The following is a 25,174-nucleotide window of genomic DNA, read 5'->3' on the forward strand; positions in this document are numbered from 1 at the left end:
TACTCGGCCACCGTCACTGGGCCCTGTGGCTCTGGTTTCTGCTAGGCGAGGGCCTGGGCACCAGGACGTGCCTGACACCGCAGGTGCCACACGCAATGCTCTCTGCCCCTACCTGGGCTGTCACTTAACTCCCGAGCTTAGTGGTTGTCAGCTCTGTAAGTATACATTCGCTCTTATATGCTTTTGGGGCAGAAGTGTTACAGATATTTCTCAATACGCGTAGGTGCTGAGCACAAATGCATCTACATGTCTGGAGAGCTGCAATTTCAGTAGTACTTAGTTGATTTCAATGCACTCCCGCTATTGAGACTCAGCCTGAAAGTGCACGCCCCAAGCTAAACTCTGCTTCCCTTTCTCCAAGACATCCGAGGTGTTTAAGACCAAGTAGTAACGAACTTAGTAGTATGTCACAAAATCGGTGTACTAGATTGTAACCAACATCTTGAAAATGAGATAAAATACAAAGTATTAGCGTATCTCATACAGTAAAGAATCTGGACTACAGTGTGATACATATGTGAATATATATATATATATATATATATATATATATATATATATATATATATTCCCCCCAAACAGATATACTTAATAGGATATGCCAGTGCAGTGCAGTTGCTCTGGACCAAAAGTGTTCCAACACCAGACTGGGCTACATAGGCTGAGGCCAGCCTGGATTGCAGAGTAAGACTAAGTCTTACAAACATTCCAAAGGAAAATTTAAAATAAATAGGAGTTGAAGAGGTAGTAAGTGAGAGTGCTGGTAGTGCAGGCGTGAGGATTTGAGTTCATGAGTACCTACATAAAAAGTGGGGCTTGGCTGCACATGTCTCTAACCCTAGCACTGGGTGGATGGGATGAGAGGATCCCTGCAGCTAGCTTAGCATAGACAGAGAGCTTCCAGTTAAGTGAGAGCCCTTGTGTCAAAGGCAGTAAGGCACAGAGAGTAGCAGGTTACATCTGGCATTCTACACTGGCCTCTCATGTTCCTGTACCACATGCATACAGACCCTGCCCAAAACAAAAACAGTGAATTGAATACTTCAGTGGATTCCCAGCCAGATTCCTATGTTTCATTCACTGTTCCCCTAATTTCCTAAACACATGTCATGAACTGTCCTCTAAAATATAAGCCCTACCAAACTTCATCCTCTTCCAAAACTCCACAAGGAAGCCGTGTGACCTGTGGGGATACATTCAGGGCTCTCTGTGGTCCCTCAGCATCTGCTGTCGTGAGCTTTACTTCCTTAACTAGGTATGCTATGGTGGTGATGGCTCATGCCTGTAATCCTATCACTCTAGAGGCAGAGGCAGGCAGGTCTTTCAAGACAGGGTTTCTCTGTAGCCCTGGCTATCCTGGAACTCACTTGTAGACCAGGCTGGCCTTCATTCAGCTCACAGAGATCCACCCATCTTGCACCTTCTACATTAAAAAAAGATTTATTTATTTATTTTATGTATATGAGTACACTGTGGCTGTCTTCAGACACACCAGAAGAGGGCGTCGGATCCCATTACAGATGGTTGTGAGCCACCATGTGGTTGTTGGAAAGTGAACTCAGGATAGTACACTTAACCACTGAGCCATCTCTCAAGCCCCATCTTCTATATCATTAAATCTTGGCTTTTTCTTTTTTTAGATTCATTTTATTTTATATGTATGAATATTTACCTGTGTGTTTATATGTGTTTATTTATTTATTTATATGTATGTATGTATGTATCCAGAGAGATTTGAAGAGGCCAGAAGAGGGGTTGGATTTCCTGGAACTGGGGTTAAAGATGGTTGTGAGCCACCATGCAGTCCTGTGTCCTTTTCAAGAACAAGTGCTCTAGACCACTGGGCTGTCTTTCCAGCCCCATGGCCTACTTTTATCTGGAAAGCTTCCTTTGTTTTTCTTGAGTAATCTTCCAAAGCTAGTTGGAACATCACTCAGATGGCTTACATACATCAGGAGTCCTGTTTTCACAGCCCAGCAGGGTGCACACTTCCAGTTGGGTGCAGCTGCTCTCTTTTGTACTCTAGATGCTTTAGAAGCTGAGACAGGAATGTCATAGAGTCTCCCATTAGAAACAAACAAATGTGCCTGTAATCCCACCTCATGGGGGGCTGAGACAAGAGGAGTGCTGTGATTTCAGGCCACCCTGGGTTGCAAGTGAGTCCTTGTCTCAAAAAACCTAACAGAGCCAGGCAGGATGCTGCACACCTCTAGTCCTAGCACTGAGAAGGTAGAAGCAGATCTCTGTGAGTTGGAGGACAGCCTGGTCTATATAGCACCGACCAGTGCTGTGTAGTGAGATCATGTCTCCAAAAAAGTCAGGCACGCAAAAACAACTACCCGATAACCCCGACACACACAACATTGGTCACCTTGCAGAGACTAGGAGACTTTGGAACACTCAGCCCATATCACATCCTTCTCCTCAGGAGATCCATGTAGGTGAGGGAACAGAAAGATTGTAGAGCCTGTCAGAGCCAGAAGTGATGGATAGCTTGAAGGAAAGAGCTTTTTTCAGACACCTAGAGCAGATGTGTGTATAAACTTACAGACTGACAGCATGCAGAAGACCTGTACAAGCTCAAGTCAGGCAATCCCAGCACTGAGAGGACAAGTGGACACAAATCCCACCTACTCTAGCCAAAAAGCCATTTGCAAGTGAAGGCTGCTGGCAGAGGGGAAATCCATCTCCTTCCATGGAGTGGGTGCACCAGCCACATGCCAGGAGCAGTCATTCAATACAAATTGGACTTCTTGTATTTGTGGTTTTAAAGAAAAAGACCATGAAGCTGGATGTGTAGGTAGGTGGGATGTGAGGGAGGGTAAAGAGTATGATAAAATACAGTGTATAAAATTCTCAAAAGCATTATTAAAAATCAGCTTACACTTTGTAATCTAAGTACTTGGGAGGCAGAGGTCAGAGGATAAGTGAGTTCAAGGGCAGTCAGGGCTACATGGTGAGACCCTACCTAGCAAACAAAACAAAAACCCTAGAATAAAAATTAGTAAGTGTTAGTTCGTGGGCCACCCATCCCATGCACACATCTTGGAATAAGTGACTCCAGGTTTTTGTAATTGTTTATGTATTTGTCTCAGTGAGCCAGAGTGATAGTGATAGTTATTCCTGGGCAGTGGCACTATTAATGACTGATTTTCTTTTTTTTTTTTAATGATTATTTTCATTTTATATGCATTGGTGTTTTGAATGCATGTATGTCTGTGTGAGAGTGTCAGATCCCCTGGAACTGGAGTTACAGATACTTGTGAGCTACCATGTGGTTGCTTGGATTTGAACCTCGGTCCTCTGGAAGAGCAGCCAGTGCTTTTAACCACTGAGCCATTTCTTGATACCCTAATAACTGATTTTCAAGATCTTCTACAGGGATTTCCTTTTTCTTTTTGTTTTTTCAAGACAGGGTTTTTTCTGTGTAGGGTTTTCTGGCTGTCCTGGAACTTGCTCCATAGACCAGGCTGGTCTCGAACTCATAGAAATCTGCCTACCTCTGTCTCCCAAATTCTAGGAATAAAGGTGTATACCACCACTGCCTAGCCAAGAATTTGATTTTTTTCATAATCCAGAATCCATAATTCTACTTCCTGTTGGTGACATAGCCCATAGCTTTCTAAATGTTTTATTATGCTTATATATAATATTTAATATTTTGCACTGTGAAATAATATTAGATATATAGATGCATTGCAGAAATAATACAGATTGCTAGGCATGGGCTGGAGAGATGGTCAGTGGTTAAGAGCACTTATTCTTGCAGAGGACCCAGATTCCACTCCCAGAACTCCCATGTGCTTCATAAACATATGAACTCCAGTTCCAGGATTCTCTTTCTGGCCTCTGGGCACCATGTATACACATGATATTCATACATACATGCAGACAAAACACACTTAAAATAGTCTAAAAAATATTAAATCAGCAAAAGGGCCAGGTCTGATGGCTTATACCAGTAATTCTAGCACTTAAGATACAAGCAGATCTAAACAAACAATTAAAAAAAAAAGCAAATAAAAAAACAAAACAAAACAAAAAAGATACAAGCAGATCTGAAGTTCAGAACCATTTTTGACTACATAGTGCACTCAAGGGCAGCTTGGGCTATAGGAGACCCTGTTTCAAACAAACAAAACCCAGCAAGAACAACAAAACATCTGGGGAAGGGGAGTGTTATTACATTATTAGATTTAATATACCTATATAAAGAAATCATAACATATAAAGAGAAAATTATGAAAGAAAAAAGAAAAAAAGGACAGAATGTATTCCTGAAACAACAACAACCGCCAAAGACTATGGCATCTCTAAGTTAGTCTGGGCTATGTGAGATCATGTCTCAGACAACAATGACAAGCTCAAAGATACACTTTTAGTGGCTGTAAAGATGGTTTAGTAGTGTAGTAAAGGGCACTTGTTATTCTTGCAGAGGACCCAGGTTTGCTTCTCAGCACCAGCCCAGAGGCTCACAACCATATTTATCTCCAGTTCAGGAGATCCCAATACTTTCTTCTGCCTTCTACAGGCACTAGGCGTGTGTGTGTGTGTGTGTGTGTGTGTGTGTGTGTGTGTGTGTGTGTGTGTATCAAGGCAAACATGCTCACACATTAGATTTTTTTAAAGATAGATTAAAACAATTTTTATGTGTCTATTGTATTTATACACCACGTGTGTGCCTGGTTCTTGAGGCAGCCAGAAGAGGGTGTTGGATCTTCTGGAGCTTGAGTTACAGATGTCTGTGAGCTACTATGTAGTTGCTGGGAGTCTAACCTATCTGTAGCAGCCAGCACTCCTGAACACTGAGCCATCTCTCCTAGCCCCTAAAAAAGATACGTCTTTTAAAATTACATTTATTTATTTGTGAATAGATGTATGGGTAGGTAGGTGGTTTGTCTCTCTCCTCACTATGTGGGTCACAGGGATTGAATTTGGTGGCAGTTTATTGGCCATTTCATTTGCCTTCTCAAAGATAAATTCTTAAAGAAGATGAAAGAATTGAAAGATAAAATAGAAAATTTAAGAAAAGTATATGTGCATAAGATAAGGCAGCTGGGTGCTGGTGGCACATACCTTTAGTCCCATCACTGGGGAGGCAAACGGATCTTTGTGAGTTCAAGGCCAGCATGGTCTACAGAGCTAGTTCCAGGACATACAAGTCTACACAGAGAAATTCTGTCTGGGTTTAAAAAAAAAAAAAAAAGCTAGTATGTATGGTGGTCTTGGTTAGCTTCAACTGTCAACTAACTTGACACCTACTAGGATCACTTAAGAACATCAGTTGAATAATTATCTAGATCAGTGTGGCCTGTGGATATTGTCTTGATTGCTAATTGATCTAGGAGGGCTCTGCCCACCACAGGCAGCACCATTCTCTAGTAAGGTGATCTTCAAGTGTATATGAAAGTCTGCATGCCAGCCAACAAGCAGCAACCTCTGTGGTCCCTACCTTACTTCTTCGTGAAGTGAGTTCCATGGTTGAATGTGATGCTGTATGGAACAGAAAGCAGGCCTGCCTTCAAGTTCTGTCCTCACTTCCTTCAGTGATAGATTGTGACCTAGAATTTTAAGTCAGTAAACCTTCTCAGGTTGCTTCTGGTCAGAGTGTTTTTATCACAGAAATGAATACAACAGTGCTTAGAACCCTAGCACTTTGGAAGTGGGGGTAGAGGGATTTTATTTCTGGAGACATCTAAGGTTGGACAGCTGTAACTGCTCAATTTCTACCTCACAGTTGCTCTGTGGTGCAAAGCTGGAAAGGCACACAGTGGTGTAGAAAGATAAAGGTGCTAAACTCCCAAGACAGCTAACTCATTTCCTCAAGAAAAGCATTCTAAAGGCTAGAGAGATGGCTTAGCAATTAAGTGGATATTGGTCTTGCAGAGAGGACTTGTGTCTGATTCTTAGCACCCATGTTGGGCTGATCAACAGCCTTTAATTCAGTTCAAGGGGCTTTGTTGCCTCTGATCTCTGTGGCTTACCTTCACTCACTTGCACAGATCACATGCACATAATGAAAAAATAAAAAATTAATCTTCAAATGTGCTTTGGAGTTGTGACAGCCAGGTTTTTGTCACTGTTGCAAATACAGATCTTAGAAAAGTCTGTCTGGTGTGCTAATACACACCCTTAATCTCAGTCCTTTGAGGGAGAGCAGGTGTATCTTTGGGTTTGAAGGCAGCCTGGTCTATTTAACCTTGTCTCAAAAACAAAAGAAAACAAAAACCCACGGAGGGTTCATTTTGGTTCATAATTTTGGAAGTTTGAGTCCACAATTGAACATCCGTTGGTATAGGACCTGTGATAAGTCAGTACATTGTACAAGCAGTGTGTGGAGGACATACCTGCTCATCTCACTGCAGCCAGAAAAGGGAAGGAAAAAAAAAGAGGGAAAGACTGCTTGTCCCATGATCTTCTTCAAGGGCACCCATGCCTCACCTCAAGTCTCCTGTGTGGACCAGTGAGTTGGCATAGCAGGTAAAGGCTCTTGCTGCACAAGTCTGGTGACTTGAGGTAGGCTTCCAGAGGCCACATGAAGGTAGAAGGAGAGAACTGACTCCACAAAATGTTTTCTGATCTTCATGTACACCCACACATGTGTGCATGTATATGCCCAGTATACACAACACACACACACACACACACACACACACACCCCAAAAACCTTGTGCAGGTCTTCTCTCTCTTACCACTCTTGTGTTTTCTTGGTGATGGTCTTATGCAGCAATGCTTGCCTCGCACTCACTGTTGCTATCGGGCTATTCCCTACTCTGAGTCACCCCATATTATATAAAACAGTGACTTTCAGCCTCTGGGTTACCCTGGGAGAACATTTATAAGCAGCTTTTGACTTAATTTTGAAATTGAAAGATCTTGCTCTGGATACACAAGTAAACACTACCATCTATCAACAGTAGGGGTAGGCTGATAAAAGACTGACTCCTGGAAGAAGAGATGGTGCCATTCTGTAAATGTATTGGGGTGAGTTGAGTGACATGTGGGTAGATTAAAATCATACCAAACAAATTAGGCTCAAGAACTTATCTGACATAAGCTGGCCTAGGGAAAGAGTCTTCAACCAGGACCCCCAAAGTGGTAGACACCTAGCACTTCAGTGGTGATGGCTCATCTCTATCATCTGATGCTTGGATGTGCATTAAGGTCCACAGAGAGAGAACTCTAGACTGTTCCTGGGGCCTCTGTGAGTCTTGGTCCACTACTGTTGACGTGGGCTACCTGAGTGCTGCTAGCCATCAACCTGCTTGCTTTGTCTATACCTGAACTGCTCTTATACCTACTCTGCTTTGGCCTTGGTGCTGGAACTCTGCAACTTTACTTTCAACAACAGCTTCTTTCCCATTGTCTTAGTCACTGCTCTATTGTTGTGAAGAGACACCATAACCAAGGCAACTTATAGAAAGCATTGAATTGGGACTTGCTTACAGTTTCAGAAGTTTAGTCCACTATCATCGTGGGGAGCATAGTGGCATTCAGTTCATGTGTGGTTCTGAAGAAGTAACTTGGTTCTACATCCAGATCTACAGGCAGCGGGAAGAGAGCCCCTGAGTAGGTCTGGCTTGGGCTTTTGAAACCTGAAAGTTGTGCACTTCCTCCACCAAAGCCACCCTCCTAATCCTTAAGTATTACCACTCGCTGATGGCCAAGGATTCAAATGTGAACCTACAGAGCCATTCTTAGTCAAACCACTTAACTTGTTTTTTTTTTCCTATAAACCAAATATACACATATATGTAATGTGTGTATGCATGTCATTTGGGAGGCAGAAGTGGGCAGATATCTGTGAATTTGAGGCCAGCCTGACCAGCCAGGAGAACTACATAGATAGACCACATCTCAAAACAAACAAAGAACTGATTGGAATGAAGGGATAAAGGTATCACTGGTCTGTGCTACTGTGTGGGTTCTTTTTCCAGCCCTTTATCCCCTGGTTTCATTCTCTAACACTAGATAGAGAAACAAGGATAGAGGAGAGAGAGGAATGAGGAAAATCCCTGAATTGAATTTCTTTCCTTTTCTTTTTTTGACAGTGGTTACTAACAAACACAACCAACCTTACCCACCCACCCAAAATCTGGGCTCTAGCATTTATATATCCTCTGAAAAGTTCCCAGAATTTCTAACATCACAAAATCATACAAACTATCTGCAGCTTTCAAAACCATGCCTCTGCTAGACAGTCGGCTGCTGAGGACAGTCCAAAGCAGCCCCACATCCTTACTCCTGGGATCAAGATGGAAGTACATTCTTATTATATTTCTACATTTTTTAAAAAAAGAAACCAAGTTCCAAAACTGTCACTATACAGAGGAGATGGCTCAGTGTTAAGTGTTTGATATGCAAGTATGAGGACAGGAATTATGATTGGTATTGGAACTGTAATTTCTGCCTCAGAAGGCAGAGACAGGTTATTCACCAAGCAAGCTAACCAAGGAGACTTGGCCTGGGCCCTGGGTTTGCTTGAAGGACTCTGCCTCCTTGAATAAAAATAATTGATGTTGATTGTTGGTCTGAGTTCTGCCCTGCTACAGGGCATGGCCTCTTGGAGGTGAAAAGTTTGTGCCTGTTCCACGCTGCCACCAACAGGTGCTGGGCTTCAGGGATTGGTGTGGAAAGCTCAGTCTGAGATGTGGGAATGTCAGAGCTGGCATTCTGGGCCCCCAGTCGCTGAAGCAGAACCACACAGAAGCCAGGAACAAAGTGGTGGGGGTCCCCAGGCCTTTGACAAGGCCGGGGCTGTAGGGGTTCTCAGACTCTTGGATATCCAGGCACCTCTGAGAGTCATGGAAGAGCAAAGAATGGAGTTGAGAACCTGCAGGCTGTGAGGATGAGCAGGGCCAGGGTGGGTTGGGGGAGAGGGAAGCTCTGGCTTACTCTGTAGTCAGACCCTTTCCATGCTGACCTCTGCGATTCTTGATGAAATAGACAGTTGATGGTTCTAAACTGTTTCTTGATTGTTCGTCATGGAAAATGGATGCAAATGTACCAACCTCTTAGGGTAAACCTGAGATTAAATACCTATTGCAGTGAGGAATGTCTGGGAAGGGAAGCTCATTGGCTAAACCCTCAGGGCCCTCTAGGTACCTCATTAGCCTGGAGAACTCTGTTCTGGGCCTATGTGACCACAGGTCACATTTCCTTATGTGGGAAGTGTGGCTCATGTTCCAGGCCAGGAATCTGGCAGGGAGCAGGGAGCAGGGAGCAGGGAGCAGGGAGCAGGGAGCAGGGAGCAGGGAGCAGGGAGCAGGGAGCAGGGAGCAGGGAGCAGGGAGCAGGGAGCAGGGAGCAGGGAGCAGGGAGCAGGGAGCAGGGAGCAGGGAGCAGGGAGCAGGGAGCAGGGAGCAGGGAGCAGGGAGCAGGGAGCAGGGAGCAGGGAGCAGGGAGCAGGGAGCAGGGAGCAGGGAGCAGGGAGCAGGGAGCTGCCTACTGTCTGAGGTGTAAGTTTCCAGAATCTCAACCTGCTCTGCCTGGCATGGCTGTCCCACAGGTGATGATCTCCAAAATCAGCATCAGGGTTCCACATATAAACATGCTTGCACACAGGACAAAAATATTGTAATGAAAGGACCTGCATTTGCCTTCACCAGATTACCAAGGTAAACAGGACTATCTGATACATTGCTGTCACTGAAACCATTGAATCTTGTGAATTTAGTGTTTGTGTTTCTGGCACAGTATGCTCACAATACTCACTATATAGTGGAGAATGACCTTGAACTTTTTATTCTGCCCCTACCTCTGAGTGCTGGGATTATAGGGCTTCCTACCATGCCCCCCCCTTAGTTTTTCCATTTGTAAGCTTTTTAATTTTCTGTAAATATTTTTGTATGTGTGTATAATTGCCTTGATAGAACTTTTAGTTCTATACTACAGTACTAAACTACTGTAGACCTATTAAAATAGGTTTCTCTCCTTCCCTTCCCCTCTTTCCTTCCCCCTCTCCTTTCTCTTCCTCTTCCTCCTCCCCTTTTCTCCTTTTTTCCTTTCTCTCCCTCCTTCTCTTCTTTCCTTCCCCTTTTGAATCAGGGTCTCACTGTGAAGCTTAGACTCCTGGCTGTCTGTGAAATCAGTCTGTTGAGGACCACACTCTGCCTCAACACTTCGGAGCTAAGTCAAGAGAGAGAATGGGGCTGGAGAGGCAAGCGATGCGAAGAATGGAGACAAGGCAGGGTGTGTGGTCCGGTCTTAATTCTTGTCCAGTCTTGTCCAGTCTTGTCCAGTCTCCTCCAGTCTCCTCCAGTCTCCTCCCGTCTCCTCCCGTCTCTCTTTATTGAAAGGAAATCTGGGGTATTTATAAACACAAGCAGGAGAACACAGGTGCACCAAACAGCTGAGGTCACTAAACAGCAAAACAAGCTATGTGGGATAAACAATATATTTATCAGAGTGTGCTTCAGCTGTTACAGGCTTTTGAAAACCAAGTCTTTCATCAAGGTATATGGTTCCAGATGGCTGCAAAGTTGATCTAGCCGCTTTCTACTAAAGTCGGCTCCCAACAACAGTCCTCCTGTTTTAACTTCCTGAGTGCTGGGATTACTCATGTGAACCACTTCTAGTTCTGGAGACCTAAGCCAAGGCTTTAAGATAGGCAGGCAGTCTCCCAACTGAGTATATCCTCAGCCTAGTATATAATCCCTTTAAATGCTGATGGATTCAATTTGCTAGATTTTTTTCCCTTTGTTTAAGACAGTTTTCACTATGTAGCTCAGGCTGGCCTCAAATTTAGGATCCTTCTTGCCTTCTGAGTGCTAAGATTGCAGTCAAGCCACTACTCCTGAAGAGAGGGTGGGGACGGGGAGAAAGGAATTGAGATTGAACCCAAAACCTCACACATGGTAGGTATTCTCAGCCTGTATTTATTGTGTATATATCTGTGTAGGTATGTAGCACAAATGTGGGGCTCATGGAGGCCAGAGGTGGCATCGATCCCCTGGATCTAGTGAGAGGTGGTTTGGGCCCAGTTATATCAGTTTAGGGCACCTCTGGAAAAATCATATGCTGTGCTCTTAACCACTGTGCTGTCTTTACAGGTCTCCAACCCCAAAGACTTTTTAAAAACCAGTTCTTTTCTTTTGGAGACATTATTTCACTATGTAGCTTTGGCTATCCTGGAACTTACTATGTAGACCATGCTGGCCTTCAACTAACAGAGATTTACCTGTCTCTTCTCCCAAGTGCTGGCTGTTTCAGGATTTCTGTAACTAAATTATGAGGAATATGGGCCAATAGGTTATTTTTTATATATAGCTTTATTTTATTTTTTGGAAGAGTTTGAGCAGGATTGAGGTTAAATATCTAAAAAAATTGGAAGAACTTACCAATAAAGACATTTGGTCTTAGACTTTGGATATTGTTAATTAGTGATTCAGTATTTTTACTTCTTACAGGGTCATTTAGATTTCCAGTGATTTTTTTTTCCTTTATTTACTTATATATGTGTCTATGTGGGCATGTCCATTGAAGGTCAGAAGACGGCTTATGAGGGTTGGTTCTTTCCTTTCACCATTGTAAAAATATCTTTACCTGCTAGATGTAATTGTTGTCTTGGAGGCTTACTGTTGGATAAACTCACCCTTTCTAGCTCTTTCTGATCTCTTGGTGGCTGGTTCAACTCAGCAGATCTGGAATTGGCTTCTCTTGGCTTCCAACTGAATTGCTTTGCTTGGCTTCATACTAAGTCTGGCAATCTGTTCTAATCTTCTGGCTTCTTCTCTAACTTGTTCTGTCTTCCCCTGCAACATATCTCTGTAAAACTGTCCTGGTAAGATTGCCTCATCTCTCTTTCTATGTTGCTTTCTCTCATTCCTGTGTTGGTCTCCTGAGAGCTGGGCGTACCCTATCTCTACTCACTCTGTCAAATCTTTCTCTGATTCGTCACTTTGTCTGCTCCTCAATTAAATATCACTTTCAGATGGCTACTTCCTTCTACAAACTCTCCAGAAATTTGCTCATTTCATCTGGATCATCTAATTCGTTGGTATACAACTATTCTTTTGATTCTGTAAGATTAATAGCAATGTCTCCATTAAGGTTTCTGATTTTATTCTCCAAGAACCAACACTTGTTTTGTAATTTTGTATGTTTTGTGGGTAGATGCACATGATGTTGGGTGCCCACTGAGGCCAGCAGCATTGGATCTTACAGGAGCTGCAGTTGTTTCAGGCTGCTGTTATCTGCCTGACATGGGTACTGGGAACTGAACTCAGGTCCTCCGGAAGGTGGCATATGCTCTTAACTGGGCCATCTGCAGCCCAAAGTAACAACTTGGAGCCTGGTGATGAAGTTTAGTTGGTAGAATTGACAGAGCACATATAAAGCCCTAGCTTCAGCTCCTAGAAACACATAAACCTGTTGCCTGTACCCCCAATACTTGGGAAGTGGAGGCAGGAAGATTAGAAGTTCAGTCATCCTTGACTGAGAGCAAGTTGGTAGGGCCATGTGATTTAAAAAACAAAACAACAAAACAAAACAAAACAAAAAACACATTTGGGTCTAAAGAGTTGGATCTGTGGTTAAGAGCACTGTTATTTTTGCAGAGGACCCAGGTTCAATTTCCAGCACCCACATGACAGCTCACAACCGTAACTCCAGTCCCAGGGGATCCAATGTCCTCTTTTGATTTCTGCAGGTATCGGCATATATGTGGTGCACAGACATACATAGCACTCATACACATAAAATAAACAAAGCTTTTAAAACTGTTTAATGAATAAAATAAAATAAATAAAAACTTTGATTGAGTTGCTCAGTAGCAGACCATTTGCTTAGCATATGCAAGGTCTTGGGTTCAATCCTAGCACTACAAATTAAATAAACCTTGTTGGCTTTAAACATATTAAATAATTTAAATTAACAGAAATTTCTTACCATACCTTTTTTTAAAAAAATAACATTTTATTTATTTGGGGTGGGGATAGGAACCATTTGTTCCAGGGTCCATTTGCAAAGGTCAGAGGACATTTTGTTACAGTATTTCTCTTGTAACATGATGACATGGGTCCTAGGGATTTCAGGCATTCAGGTTTACAGGCATGGCATCAGGTGCCTTTACTGACTGAACTATCTCACCAAGGTTTTTTCTTTGTTTACTTATTCACTTTAATCCCACTATCAGCCCACCTCCCAGTGCCCTTTTCTTACAGCTGTTCCTCCCATCTTCCGAGAAGGGGGAGCCCTCCCCCCATTACCCCCATCCTGGCACATCAAGCCACTGCAGGGCCAGGTGCATCCTCTCTCTCTGAGGCCAGACAAAGCAGCCCAGTTAGGGGAACAGGATCCATAAGCAGGCAACAGGTTCAGGTATAGGCCCTGCTCCAAAGGTCCAGGCTAGTTGATTATTGATCTTCCTGTGGAGTTCCTATCCTTTTGGGGTCCCTCAATCCTTCCAGTTCTTCTACAAGACTCCCCCAGCTCCATCAAGTGTTTGGCTGTGGATCACTGCATCTGTTTCAGTAAGCTGTTGAGTGGAGCATCATTAATAGTATCAGGTTGGCTATTTCCTCTGTCTCTACTCCATCTTTGTGCCTGGACTTCTTGCAGACAGGGACACATTATGGGTTGAAGGTTTTGTAGGTGGGTTGTTGTCCTTATCCCTTCACTGGGAGTCATGCCTAGCTACAGGCGGTGGCCACTTCAGGATCCATATCCCCTACTGCTAGGAGTTTCAGCTAGAGTCACCTCCATAGACCCTAGGGCCACCCCTAATCCCCACTCTGTCCCAGGTCTCTGGAACATCCTAGAGGTGTCCCCTGTCAATTTCCATTCTCTCTCCTCTGCTTTCCCTACATGTGATCTCTCCCATCCCTTCTGCCCAGTTCCCTCCATCCACCTCTGATGTCTATTTTATTTCCCTTTCTTTCTTTTTTTTGGGGGGGGGGGGTTTTTTTTTTTTTTGCTGGGCTCACTCTGTAGACCAGGCTGGCCTGGAACTCAGAAATCCGCCTGCCTCTGCCTCCCAAGTCCTAGGATTAAAGGCGTGTGCCACAACTGCCCGGCTTTATTTCCCTTTCTAAGAAAGGTTCAACCATCCTCCCTTGGCCCCTCCTTGTTATTTGGCTTCTTTGGGTCTGTTCACCAGCTTTTTGGAGACAGGGTCTCATGTAGCTTATACTAGCATCAAATTTCTTATGCAGCAGGAGCTGGCTTTGAACTCCTGATTCTCCTATGTCTCCCAAGCAGTGCTGGGATTACAGGTATGCACCAGCTCCATCTCACCATAAGTTTTAAAGCATTTTACTGTATGATGGACTTTCCTGAGTTTTACAAGTTACTGGTATTCTGAGAATCAATATTGTTGTCATTATTTCCGTTTTTATAAAGAGCTTGGGCAATAAATGTCCTTTTAGTAAAGCATGGTGGCACATGGGAGGCAGAGGATGAGAAACACCACAGCATCCCTCCCTCACCCACCCTTCTTATCCCTCATGCATTCTTAGAGGTTGAGGCAGGAGAGTAATAAGTTTGAAAAGTGGCGCAGCGCAAGGCGGTCTCGGGGCCCTCTGTGCTCTCTCTCTACCCGTGCACGATCGAATCCCACTGGGTCCTGTCTGTCTCCTTCCGAGTCTCATGGGAAAAAAGAAAAGTTTGAAAAGGCCAGCCTGGGTTAAACAAGATCTTACCTTTTTTTTTCTTTTTTCTCTTTCTTTCTTTCTTTCTTTCTTTCTTTTTCTTCTGTGAAGGGGTTTCTCTGTTTAGCAGTCCTGGCTGTCCTGGAACTCTCTTTGTAGACCAGGCTATCCTAGAACTCACAGAGATCTACCTGCCTCTGTCTCCTGCCCCCCAAGTGCTGGGATTAAAGGCATCATCGAGCTCAGCAAGATCTTACCTTTAAAAAAGGAAAAGAAAAAAACCAAAAACCAAAGAAAATAATAACATAGTTGAAATACTAGAATGTTCTAGATTCCGTATTCTGAGACCTTCCTCTAGGGAGGTAATTAGCATTAGATAAGTTCATAAGAAAAAAGCTCTAATCTGATAGGACTGGTGTGCTTATAAGAAGATGCACTAGAAAGATGGATCAGGGGTTAAAAACACTTGCTGATTGTGGTTGTTTGAATGAAAGTAGCCCCCATTGGCTCACTATGTTTTAATGCTTGGTCCTAAGCTTGTAGAACTGGTTAGGAAGGGGTAGGAGGTGTACTAGAAAGATGGATCAGGGGTTAAAAACACTTGCTGATTGTGGTTGTTTGAATGAAAGTAGCCCCCATTGGCTCACTATGTTTTAATGCTTGGTCCTAAGCTTGTAGAACTGGTTAGGAAGGGGTAGGAGGTGTGGCCATGTTGGAGGAAGTGTCACTGAGGGTGGGCTCTGAGGTTTCAACAGACCATACCATTCCCATTCTCTCTTTGCCTCATGGTTGTGTCTCAAGGTATGAGCTCTCAGCTACTGCTCTAGTGCCATGCCTGCTTGGTGACATGCTCCTTGCTATGATGGCCATAGACTCTAAACCTTTGAAACTATAAGCCTCAAGTAAACTCTTCTGTAAGCTGTGTTGGTCATTCTATCTTATCACAAATAGAAAATTAAGACAGAAGCTGGTACCAGGAGTGGGGTATTACTGCCTGACCTTACCTTTTTTTTTTTTTTTTTTTTTTTTTTTGAATGTAGAAGTTTGGGGACTTTGATCAGGGAGAATGGTTGGAGCTGTAAGTGGAGATTAACAGACCACCCTAGTAGGAGTTGAGAAGACAATAGTTCTGAATGTGAACTGTGTGTGAACTATGAAGGCCCTGGCTCAAGAGGTTTCAGAGGAGAGCAATATGTAGGTCTACAATGAAAAAGAAAAAAATGGGGGCAAAAAGACACACAATGTACAATAGAAGTAACAAAAAACACTAGGGAATGTGTAAGGTTGGCTGAAAGAGATAAGCTGTGAATTGGAATCTAGGGAGTTTTGCCCTCGGATCAAGACCCCACCCCACTAAGCTTCTGACTGTGCAAAAAAAAAAGGGGGGGGGGATGGCCTGAGGAATTTTCTGCTCCTAAAAAGCAACAACAAACTGGAGCTTGACCCTGCTCTTGCAGGACCCAGGTTTATTCCCAGCACTCATCCAGCCCCTCACAACTATACGATGCCAGTCCCAGGGGATCTGATATCTGATGCCTTCTTCTAACTGCCACAGGTACTTGACACATGTGATACGATTACATACATGCACACAAATCACTCAGACACATAAAAATAAGACTTCTAAAATGATGTGAGCTTAAAAAAAAGAAAAAGATAAGAAGACACCATGGAGAATACCTGTTTATTTTTATTTATTTATTTTTTTTGAGACAGGGTTTCTCTGTGTAGCCCTGGCTGTCCTGGAACTCACTCTGTAGACCAGGCTGGCCTCGAACTCAGAAACCCACCTGCCTCTGCCTCCCAAGTGCTGGGATTAAAGGCGTGCACCACCACTGCCCGGCCCTGTTTACTCCTCATGCTTCCATGCATCTGCAGAGAAAAGTCTCTATGAGGGCATGAGAATCAACTGTCTAACCAGAAAACAACCACAACAAATAGATTTTGGAACTCTGGCCATGTTGTTTCTGGCACCCAGTCTGTTGATAGTTTTTGGTAATCTGAGCAGACAAAATGCAAAAAGTGAACCTCGAATACATTGTGGGCAACTATAGTTAGTAAGTTGGTAGAGCCCAGTTTCCAGCCGAGATAGATATTCTGGTAACTGAAAGAATTTCATTATAGCTAAGTGAAATTAGCTGATCATAAGGACAGTTATGATCCCATTAAACAGGTCTCGAGAAAGAGAACTGTAGCCGCCTGCAGCCACGAGTCAATTGGGTTCACCTGAAAGGGGGGCTGGGAATGAAAGGGGGATAAAGGGCGAGAAGAGATGAAGCCAAGACAAAGTTCTCTGATCAAGGCTCAAAGCTTTAATGTTCAGCTCTCAATTTAAAGGGGAAGACCCAACCCACAACCCCTCCTGGTTTCAGCCGGGAGATGGGTGGGATAATCCATAATCCTGGTCACGGCCAGAGAAGTCTCAAGGCAAGCCCAGGGGCAGTTCTGCTTCTGTGTTCTGTGCAGCTAAGGTGGGTAACTCCACTTAGATCCTTATCACTTGGTCTGTCGTGATAAGCAAGGTCTCTCAGGCCTGCTCAAGACTGGGGGAAGGGTACAGAGAACAAACAGTCACAGCAGAACAGAGCTTCTAGGGTCGAGGAAGTGGGGAAAGAGTTAGGTTTAAAGGATCAGTTTCTGTTCCAGAGGGTGAAAATGAAAATGGTGGTAGTTACTTGATGTTGGCAATTTGCTTCATAGCACACTTGGGTTCCCATGGTTAGGGATAGGTAAAGGTTTTGTTTAAGATATTATACTTACTCAGAAATTACTTCTATAAATGGACACAATTCACATATCAAGGCTTGAAGTGAACTGTCACAAGAGAAACTATGTAAATATTTATGAGACTTGGAGTAGATAACTAATATATTTGTAAATAATATTATTTGTCAATTAAAATGAATATTGCATTTTACCAAATACCAGACTATTTTTTCATTTTACTCTACATGAGATGTATAAAATGTGATACAATGTTTTCAATGAATGGCATTATGTGTCTCTGTTTTCTAGGCACTAGATATACCTCTGTCATCATTAACAACACAACACAAGGGGCTGGGAGCTGGCTCAGCAGTCTAGAGCACTGGCTGTTCTTCCAGAAGACTTGAGTTGTGTTTCTGGCACCCACATGATGGTTCACAACCATCTGTAAGTCTAGTTCCAGGACTCAATGGCCTATGTTGGTTCAACCTTCAAGGGTCTGACTCCAATAGTTTTACAATTTGGTGAAAACTATACTGGTGATAATTAAGCCCACGTGTACAATAAAGCCTGCATAAGTCTCCTTAAGGAACAAAGTAAGCTAAACACAGAGCAGACGTGACTACACTGAAACTCTTTGTATAGTTACATACAGATAGGTTATATAGATTCACTGGGGGGAGGGATCCAGTGCTGGGAAGTCTATGGACACACAGATAATGCAAACATTACCAGGCTAAGAAGCATATCTGATTGATTCAGTCTGACCTAGCACTGAGATCCACCTGCCACTGCTGCTTCCTGAGGGCTGGAACTGAAGGCTTGCATGCAGTACCACAGCCTGGCAGGAGAGGCTTCCTTCTTTTGCAGGTCATTTTAGGTTTTTGTTTGTTTTGTTTTTTAAACTTGCTTCAGTCTGGCTTCCTCTAGTGGCAGGCATTACTGCCTTGAATCCAGCCATTTATAACTGCCCAGGCCTCAACCTTTCCCATCCTTTCTCCTGGATTTGTACTTTGTGTTGGACTTCCTGCTGCTTTATTTGTCAGCTTTCCTTTGGAACTCTTCTGAACTTGGGCAGTTACTGTTAGCTTTTGTTTTCCTGAAGAGGACAAGAATGTCCAGAAGCATTGACTGGATTCAAGGATGGAAAGAATACCAAAAGAATAATCATTTAGCGCTCAGAGAGAAGAAGAGAATGAGGAACCATGGCCCTGGAGAGGTTCTGTCTTACCTGGGTAACTGTAGCTAGTAAATTGGTGGAGCCGTTTCCAGACTAGATGTTCTGGTAACTGACAGAGTTTAGTTATCTCTTTGGTGTTTAATATTGCTAGTGGCGAAAAGAATGCTGATGCTTACTGTTGGCCCCGCACCACATGGTGATGCACACTTTAATCTCAGCACCCGACAGTCGCAAAAGCAGGCAGAGGGAAAACCATGAATTCAAGGCCATCCTGGTCTACACAACAAGTTCTTGGCAGGACAGTGTTAAAAAGAGAGAACCTGTCTCAATAAAAATAAGGAAAAGGAGCATGAAGTTAGGAAAGTATGTAATATCTGGAAAGGGAAAGAATATGACCAAAATGTGTTGTATGAAAAAAAATTGAAAAAAAAAAACAACTTAATGTGATAACACAAATGCCACCAGCAGTGGCTTGCATTGCATAGTCCAGAGGTTTTTTTTTTTTTTTTTTGGTATTTTCGCTTTAAAGATATAATTTATCTTTGAAACTAATTTGTCAGGGTCTGGAACCAAGCCTCAAAAATTTTACATGCCCAAGTATTCATAGCTTGTAGGTGATGTTAGGAAACCCCACTGCGCAAGTTCTAAACTTTTTATTTCTATGTAAAACAATATAAGGTTTAATATTCACACTTTTTTTTAAAGTGGGTAACCAGCTCAGAGGCCAACCTTACTCCACCCGGCTGCGAACTAGTAGTAGGAGAGACATTGTTTTCCTTAAGAACAATAATAACACTGTACACCCCAGAGGTAGAGGAAAGTGCATTTCTTACGGAAATTAACTTCAGAATGCGGGGACTAGAGGGTGGCGTCCTGCGGTCTGGCATTTGTCAGTGGCCCCGGGGCAGGTCTGGAACGGCAGGTGAGTTCCAGCCTCAGGGCAGCGGGCCGGGCTAGTGGCTGCAATCGTCAGTCCTCTGGACCCTGGGCGTCCTCTCCCTCGCCCCAGGCACCCGCCTGCCCTCCTCCGGGAGCTCGGCCCACGGCGCCCGACGCCCTAGCGGAGCGGGCGGGGGCGGCCTGCAGGCCCCTCCCCGGCGCCCAGCGGCAGCCGCGCAAGCAGCGGAGGAGGCGGGAGCGCCCAGGCCGCTGCGCTCATGGCGTCGCCGGGGTGAGTGAGGCGCTCCGGGTGCGCGGGGGGCGCCTGTTGGGCGAGGGGCGGGCGGAGCTGTGCGTGTCCACGACCCGGCGCCCCCTTGGCCTCGGCCGGACCCCGGCTGACTCTGTCCCGCCAGGTGCCTGTCCACGACCCGCGGCCTCCCCCGCCGACCTTGGGCGGTCGTAGCCGGGCCAGGGTCTCCCCGCAGGGCCGCGGGCGGGACCAGCCAGGACAGCAGCGGGTCAGGGCCGGGGAGACGGATCCTGGAACGGGGCAGCAGGGAAGCTGCGGGAGGGGACTCGGGGTCCTAGGGCTCGGCTGAGGCCGCAGAGCGGCTTAGCAGGCCTGACGTGTGTTTCTGGCGTTTGGACTTGCTTGCGTTGGAAGTTGATGCTTGGGTTCACTGTGGTTAGGACATCCCCAGGATGTGCCACAACGTCAGGGTAAGGGGGGCTCAGCTGGAATGGACCCTGTCCAGAGTTAAAAAGCGAATTTGGGATCTAAGACCCTGCCTGTGGCGGTGGGGGTGGGGGGTGCTTCTGTGGGATGGCTACACTTGTTCTGGAATTAGCTCTTTCCTAATGTTCTCTCTCTCTCTCTCTCTCTCTCTCTCTCTCTCTCTCTCTCTCTCTCTCTAATAATGTTCTTAGGAAATTATAGCGACACATACAGTTTGTATTTTCTTCTCATTTTTTTCAACAGTTCATTACTACCGTTTGACTTGATTTTACTGGTTATGAGATATGAAATGACATCATTGGACTAATGCTTTTATGTCACAGAAAGGAAAATGGGTCTCAAGGTCATAGCTGTAGTTGGTAAACATCTTTTTTGACTGTACCCCATCATTCAGAGGGTCTCAGACCCAGTAGTACAGGTAGCAGTCTAAGCCGTGTATCTTTGCAGTTAGAAGGCTTACAGGTGCAGGAGGACTTCTTGGGGAAGCATGTAGAAGTTAGCTCTCCCACAAAGGCAGACTTCGCTATGCTATGGACTGATTTGGCTTGGTACAGTGGTCTGAATGAAGGTGAATGAAGCAATCTGAACTTGATCCAGGCCTGTGGGCGCCAGCAAGATCATAGGCAATTTCCACCTGCCTAATGCCTTTCTAGGCTTGAGGGCAAGCAGGCACTTCTGGGACCAGGCCTTTTTCAATGCCAGCTGGGTATCCAGTACTTTGAGCTCATAAGGAGAATAAACCGTGACCCATCCTGGGCAGGCCAGGCTGATCAACCCAGAGAGTCAAAGTCCCTCTACATTCTTGCCCTGCCTCTTAGGAAGGTGTAAGGCAGTGTTTGAGCCTTTTGGCAGCTGCCATTAGGCTTGTAAGAAATCATTTTGTGTCTAAGCACACTGCTTTGTAGACAGGGGTCAGAGGAGGACCTACTAGGATTAATAATTGTGTGGGCTTGTTCAGTGTATTGTCTGAACCATGATCTGTATAGTAGGAGGTATTAATATTTGTGGTTCTATTTGTGAGTGACCCAGTTAATTTGGGGTATATGGTAATCTGTAATTTCCTAAGGGGTGTCTATTAACACAACTGAGGTCACAAAACTTTTAGTGTACTCCATTTAAGGAGAAAACTGTGCTTACTTTGATAGCATACCTTATTGACTGCATTTCACGTTTCTAGATATTACTCCCAAATACTCTCTTTAATAAGGTTCTCTGGTAGGTGAGAGAATGCCTCCTTGACTCCTCCCCTGTTATGGTTGCCTGTATTATTTATTATTATCATCATCATCATTATTATTATAATTATTACTATTACTACTACTATCATTTTAGCTAGGGTCTGGCTAATGTAGCCATGGCTGGCCAGGGTCCTCAAACTTATAGAGATGTACGTGTGTCCAGCTGCTATCATTAAACCTACTATATTAGGTGTTTTAGAGAGCAGATGTAGATCAATACATGGCAGAAATGGAAGGAGCTGTTCGGCAGGGGGTGTCTCTAAATTTGATGTTCTTTGCTAAGTAGAAGTGTCAGTGATCTGTGATAGTGCCAGAGAGGAAAGAAAACAATCTTAACCTGTTTTGAGGACCTTAAAGATGTGCTAGGCATGATGTCAAAGAAAGAAAAGATGTGTTTGAGAGATGACCCATAATCCACTGTGTCTTGAACTAAACAGAATCAAGACTGGAAGAGAAGGCAGGGACCATGGGCTCTTTGCCTAGCACTAAAGGGCATCTCCAGTCAGCAATATCACAGCTCTGGGAGAATCCTTGTAACAGCATTGTAGAGGGAGAGGACACAACACAGCTCACCCAACTGTGTCCATCTAGCCCCTTCTGAGCAGGACTCACATTGTTACAGTCGTAGGCGAGCACTTTAGTTCAGGCCTCAGCACCACATAAACTAGGCCTGGTGGCTAACGCCTGTAATTCTAGCACTCTGGAAGGAAAGGCCAGATGATTAGAAGGTCAGTACCATCCTCTGTTAGGTCAGCTTGGAATACATGAGAACCTGTCTTAAAATAAAAATGAACTTTGGAATGCTACTGTTGGTTCTTATGTTCCCTCACAGCCCAGAGGAAAGGTAGGAGATGTCTGCCAGCCTTGTCTCACTCTCCACTAATGTCTCCACCCTTGTGGATTTCCCACCTACAGAGATCTTCCTGTCTAGCCTTCTCTTTGATGGTTGGGGTTTCCTCAGGCTCTGATGTCCATCTCTGCTCATCTCAACACATAGATTCTGCATTGTCATGGCTGTTTCTGTGGCCATAACTGTTGATTCACAATTCACATGTAGGTTTCTAGGAGTCTCTCCATTTCTTGAAATTGTATGCAGGCTTAGGGTTGTCTGTATTGTTCTAGAAACAAAATGTAGCTATTGTTGGGCTCAAGACAAGGTATGACTATGTCGCCCAGGCGGGCCTTGAGTTTATGATCCTCCAGCTTCAGTGTCTGGAATGCTGGGATCACTGGCCTTCACCCTCTGCTCTACTTAACCTATTTCCAAAAGCAGTCTCATTCTTACAGGATTGCAGGCCATCCTAAACTCCCTGGTTCTAAAGTTTCCTTTTATAATCGTGTGTGTTGGGAGTAGGGTGGAAGTTGGAGGAAAACTTTATAGTGTCAATCCTTTCCTTCCACCTTTACAGAAGCTCTGAAATTGAACTCAGGGAGCCAGGTTTGCACACAAGCACCCTTTAAATTTTCTGTAAGATTGTCTCTCTCAAAATTCTGGTGTTGTTTTCCCTGTTATCTTAAGAAGGTTTCTTCTAAGACACCCAGCAAATGTCTGAAACTGGCTAATATCAAATGATTTGAGACAGGGTCTCATGTAGACTGGGCAGGCCTCAAACTCACTGTAGCTGAGGGTGGCCTTGAGTCCTGATTCTCCTGCCTCTATCTCCCAAGTACTTGGATTATAGATAAGTGCTACCACACCCAGCTAATACAGAAAACCTTTAAACTATTTTCTTTTAAGACTTATTTAAGTATATGCATGTTTGTGTGTGCGCCATGTGCATGCCTGGCACCTAAGGAAGTCAGAAGAGGGCTTCAGATCTCCTCAACTGGAGTTAGTTATAAATGGTTGTGAGTCACTGGGTGCTGGGACTTGAACCCAGGTCTTCTTTAAGTGCTTTTAACTGCTGAACCATCTCTCCACCCCCTAGCAACTTTTGTATGCATTTTTCTTATATAAACACCCCTATGATAAAGTTTAATTTGTAAATTAACAACTAGTATTAAAAATGAAACATTCATACAATATACTGTAGTAGTAATTTGTGTCATTTGTAAGTAAAGTAAGAGTCACTTGAATACAAGCTGTGATACTGTGACAGTTGACCCGGTAATCAGGAAGATTTTGAAGTGACTAACAGGTCGCTGACATACATCACAGATATGCTAGCAGAAGGGCTGATTCATGTCCTGGGTGTGACTGGACCAGAGGCAGGAGACCTTCATGCTGTTGAGAACAGTATGAACTTTGAAACTTAGGAATTATTTATTTATTTTTTATTTCTCAGTTTAGATTTCTAGTCTGCAGTTGGTCACAAGGAACAAAAACTCTAGAAAGTGAGACGCTGGTGTGTGTGTGTGTGTGTGTGTGTTTTATGTAGTCTGTTATACTTACATAGCCTTACAGATAAAATGAGATATCTCCCTGTCTCCTTGTACCTCATCTGAGTTTAGGGGCACCCAGTCTCCCTGTGCCTCATCTGAGTTTAGGGAGCACCCTACAGACTTCCCTTTGTGTTCTGTCCTCTGTTGTTTTTAGAGGAGTGTCTGAGAATTGAACCCACACAAGCTAAGTTAGCCTTCTATATCTGAAGTACATCTTACTGAAGTCTTTTTTTTTTTTTTTTTTTGAGAAGAGTCTTACTACATGGTTCAGGCTAGCCTTGAACTTGTGGATCCTCCTGTATCAGCTCTGGAACAGCTAGGAATATAGGCCAGTGCCACCCAAGCCTGTCTTTCAGTCTGTCTGTGTATAGACCTTAAGAGTGGTCATATTGTCATATTGTTCTGTGCTCACTTTATTTGGACAGCAATGTCTTTCTTTTTCTTTTCTTTTCTTTTTTTTTTTTTTTTCAAAATGAGGTCTGTCTATGTAGTTCTGACTGTCCTGGAACTTGCTTTATAGGTCAGGCTGGCCTTGAACTCAGAGATTCTGCCATGCTGTCTGCTGGGATTAAAGGCATGAACCACCACACCTGACTTGAAATGACAAAAAAAAAAATGGATACCTAAATCTTGACAGTTATGTCAAATTCTGTGGCATGGTTATAGTATTCAGTATAACAGTATTCAGTTAAGATTGGTTAATTTTGTCTAAAGTAGTGTCATCCATTTGTATCCCTAGACAGTTAAAGAGCAGAGGCCAAGAACTGGCTGGCCTTCTGTTGAACTAAGGTTACATATCTTTAATCCTGGTACTCTGGAGGCAGAAGCAGGTGGAACTTTGAGAGTGAGTCCAGGTTGGTCTGCATAGTGAGTTCCAGGCCAATCAGGGCTACACATTGAGACCTTATCTCCATCCAACCCCCCCCCCCCCCAAGAGTAAAGAGTTGGCTTTTTTTTGGTGGAGATTTTGGCCATTTTAAAATTGGTACCACCAAAGTATTGTGTAAATGGCACTATTTTGCCCCTTGCTGTTGATTTTTAAGAGTTTCTTATGCCCACGTACCCACGATAAGCCTCCCCAAGAAGTAGGAAGCTTCTTCCTTGGCCCCTGGTATTTCCTCAGTAATATTCAGCCCAATTTATTTAATCTGGCAACATTTGAATCAGTTGGTAACACTGAATTCTGAGCACCTACATTCCACAGGTAACACTGGATATGCATGAAAGTGAACCCGCACTCCTCCACTCTTGGTTTGGACCATCACCCACACTGAGGAAGAAGGGAAGGATGTATACATGAGAGGAGGAGGAGCCATGGCTGAGTGGGGCTGGGAGAGAAACCCAGTGAAGGCTGGACCATGAAGATGGGGTGAGGGGAACTCAGCAGTGGATAAGAACCCAGACTGGTGCCTGGGAAGGAGGGAGCCTAAGTCAGGCCTTCTCCTTCCTCCCTTCCTCCTTT

At 44.1% G+C, this 25,174-nt stretch overlaps 1 protein-coding gene across 5 annotated transcripts in view; it reads left to right on the forward strand.

Annotated features, from left to right (window-relative positions):
- Urgcp (upregulator of cell proliferation) overlaps positions 1–25,174 on the forward strand; it is a 45,886-nt gene that overhangs the window by 118 nt on the left and 20,594 nt on the right. The window contains exons 1-2 of one of the 5 annotated variants that reach the window (XM_076938180.1): positions 19,579–19,645; positions 24,917–25,081. The exons of 1 other annotated variant lie outside the window; for it this stretch is intronic. In XM_076938180.1, the coding sequence (XP_076794295.1) occupies positions 25,071–25,081 (11 nt within the window). In that variant the 5' untranslated portion in view covers positions 19,579–19,645; positions 24,917–25,070. Of the gene's footprint in view, positions 156–19,549; positions 19,646–24,916; positions 25,082–25,174 lie in introns of those variants that run through there. 3 more of the 5 variants (XM_034509198.2, XM_076938182.1, XM_034509196.2) reach the window with 3 other exon arrangements.

The sequence above is a fragment of the Arvicanthis niloticus genome, chromosome 7, assembly GCF_011762505.2.
Source record: "Arvicanthis niloticus isolate mArvNil1 chromosome 7, mArvNil1.pat.X, whole genome shotgun sequence".
NCBI classification, from domain to species: Eukaryota; Metazoa; Chordata; class Mammalia; order Rodentia; family Muridae; genus Arvicanthis; species Arvicanthis niloticus.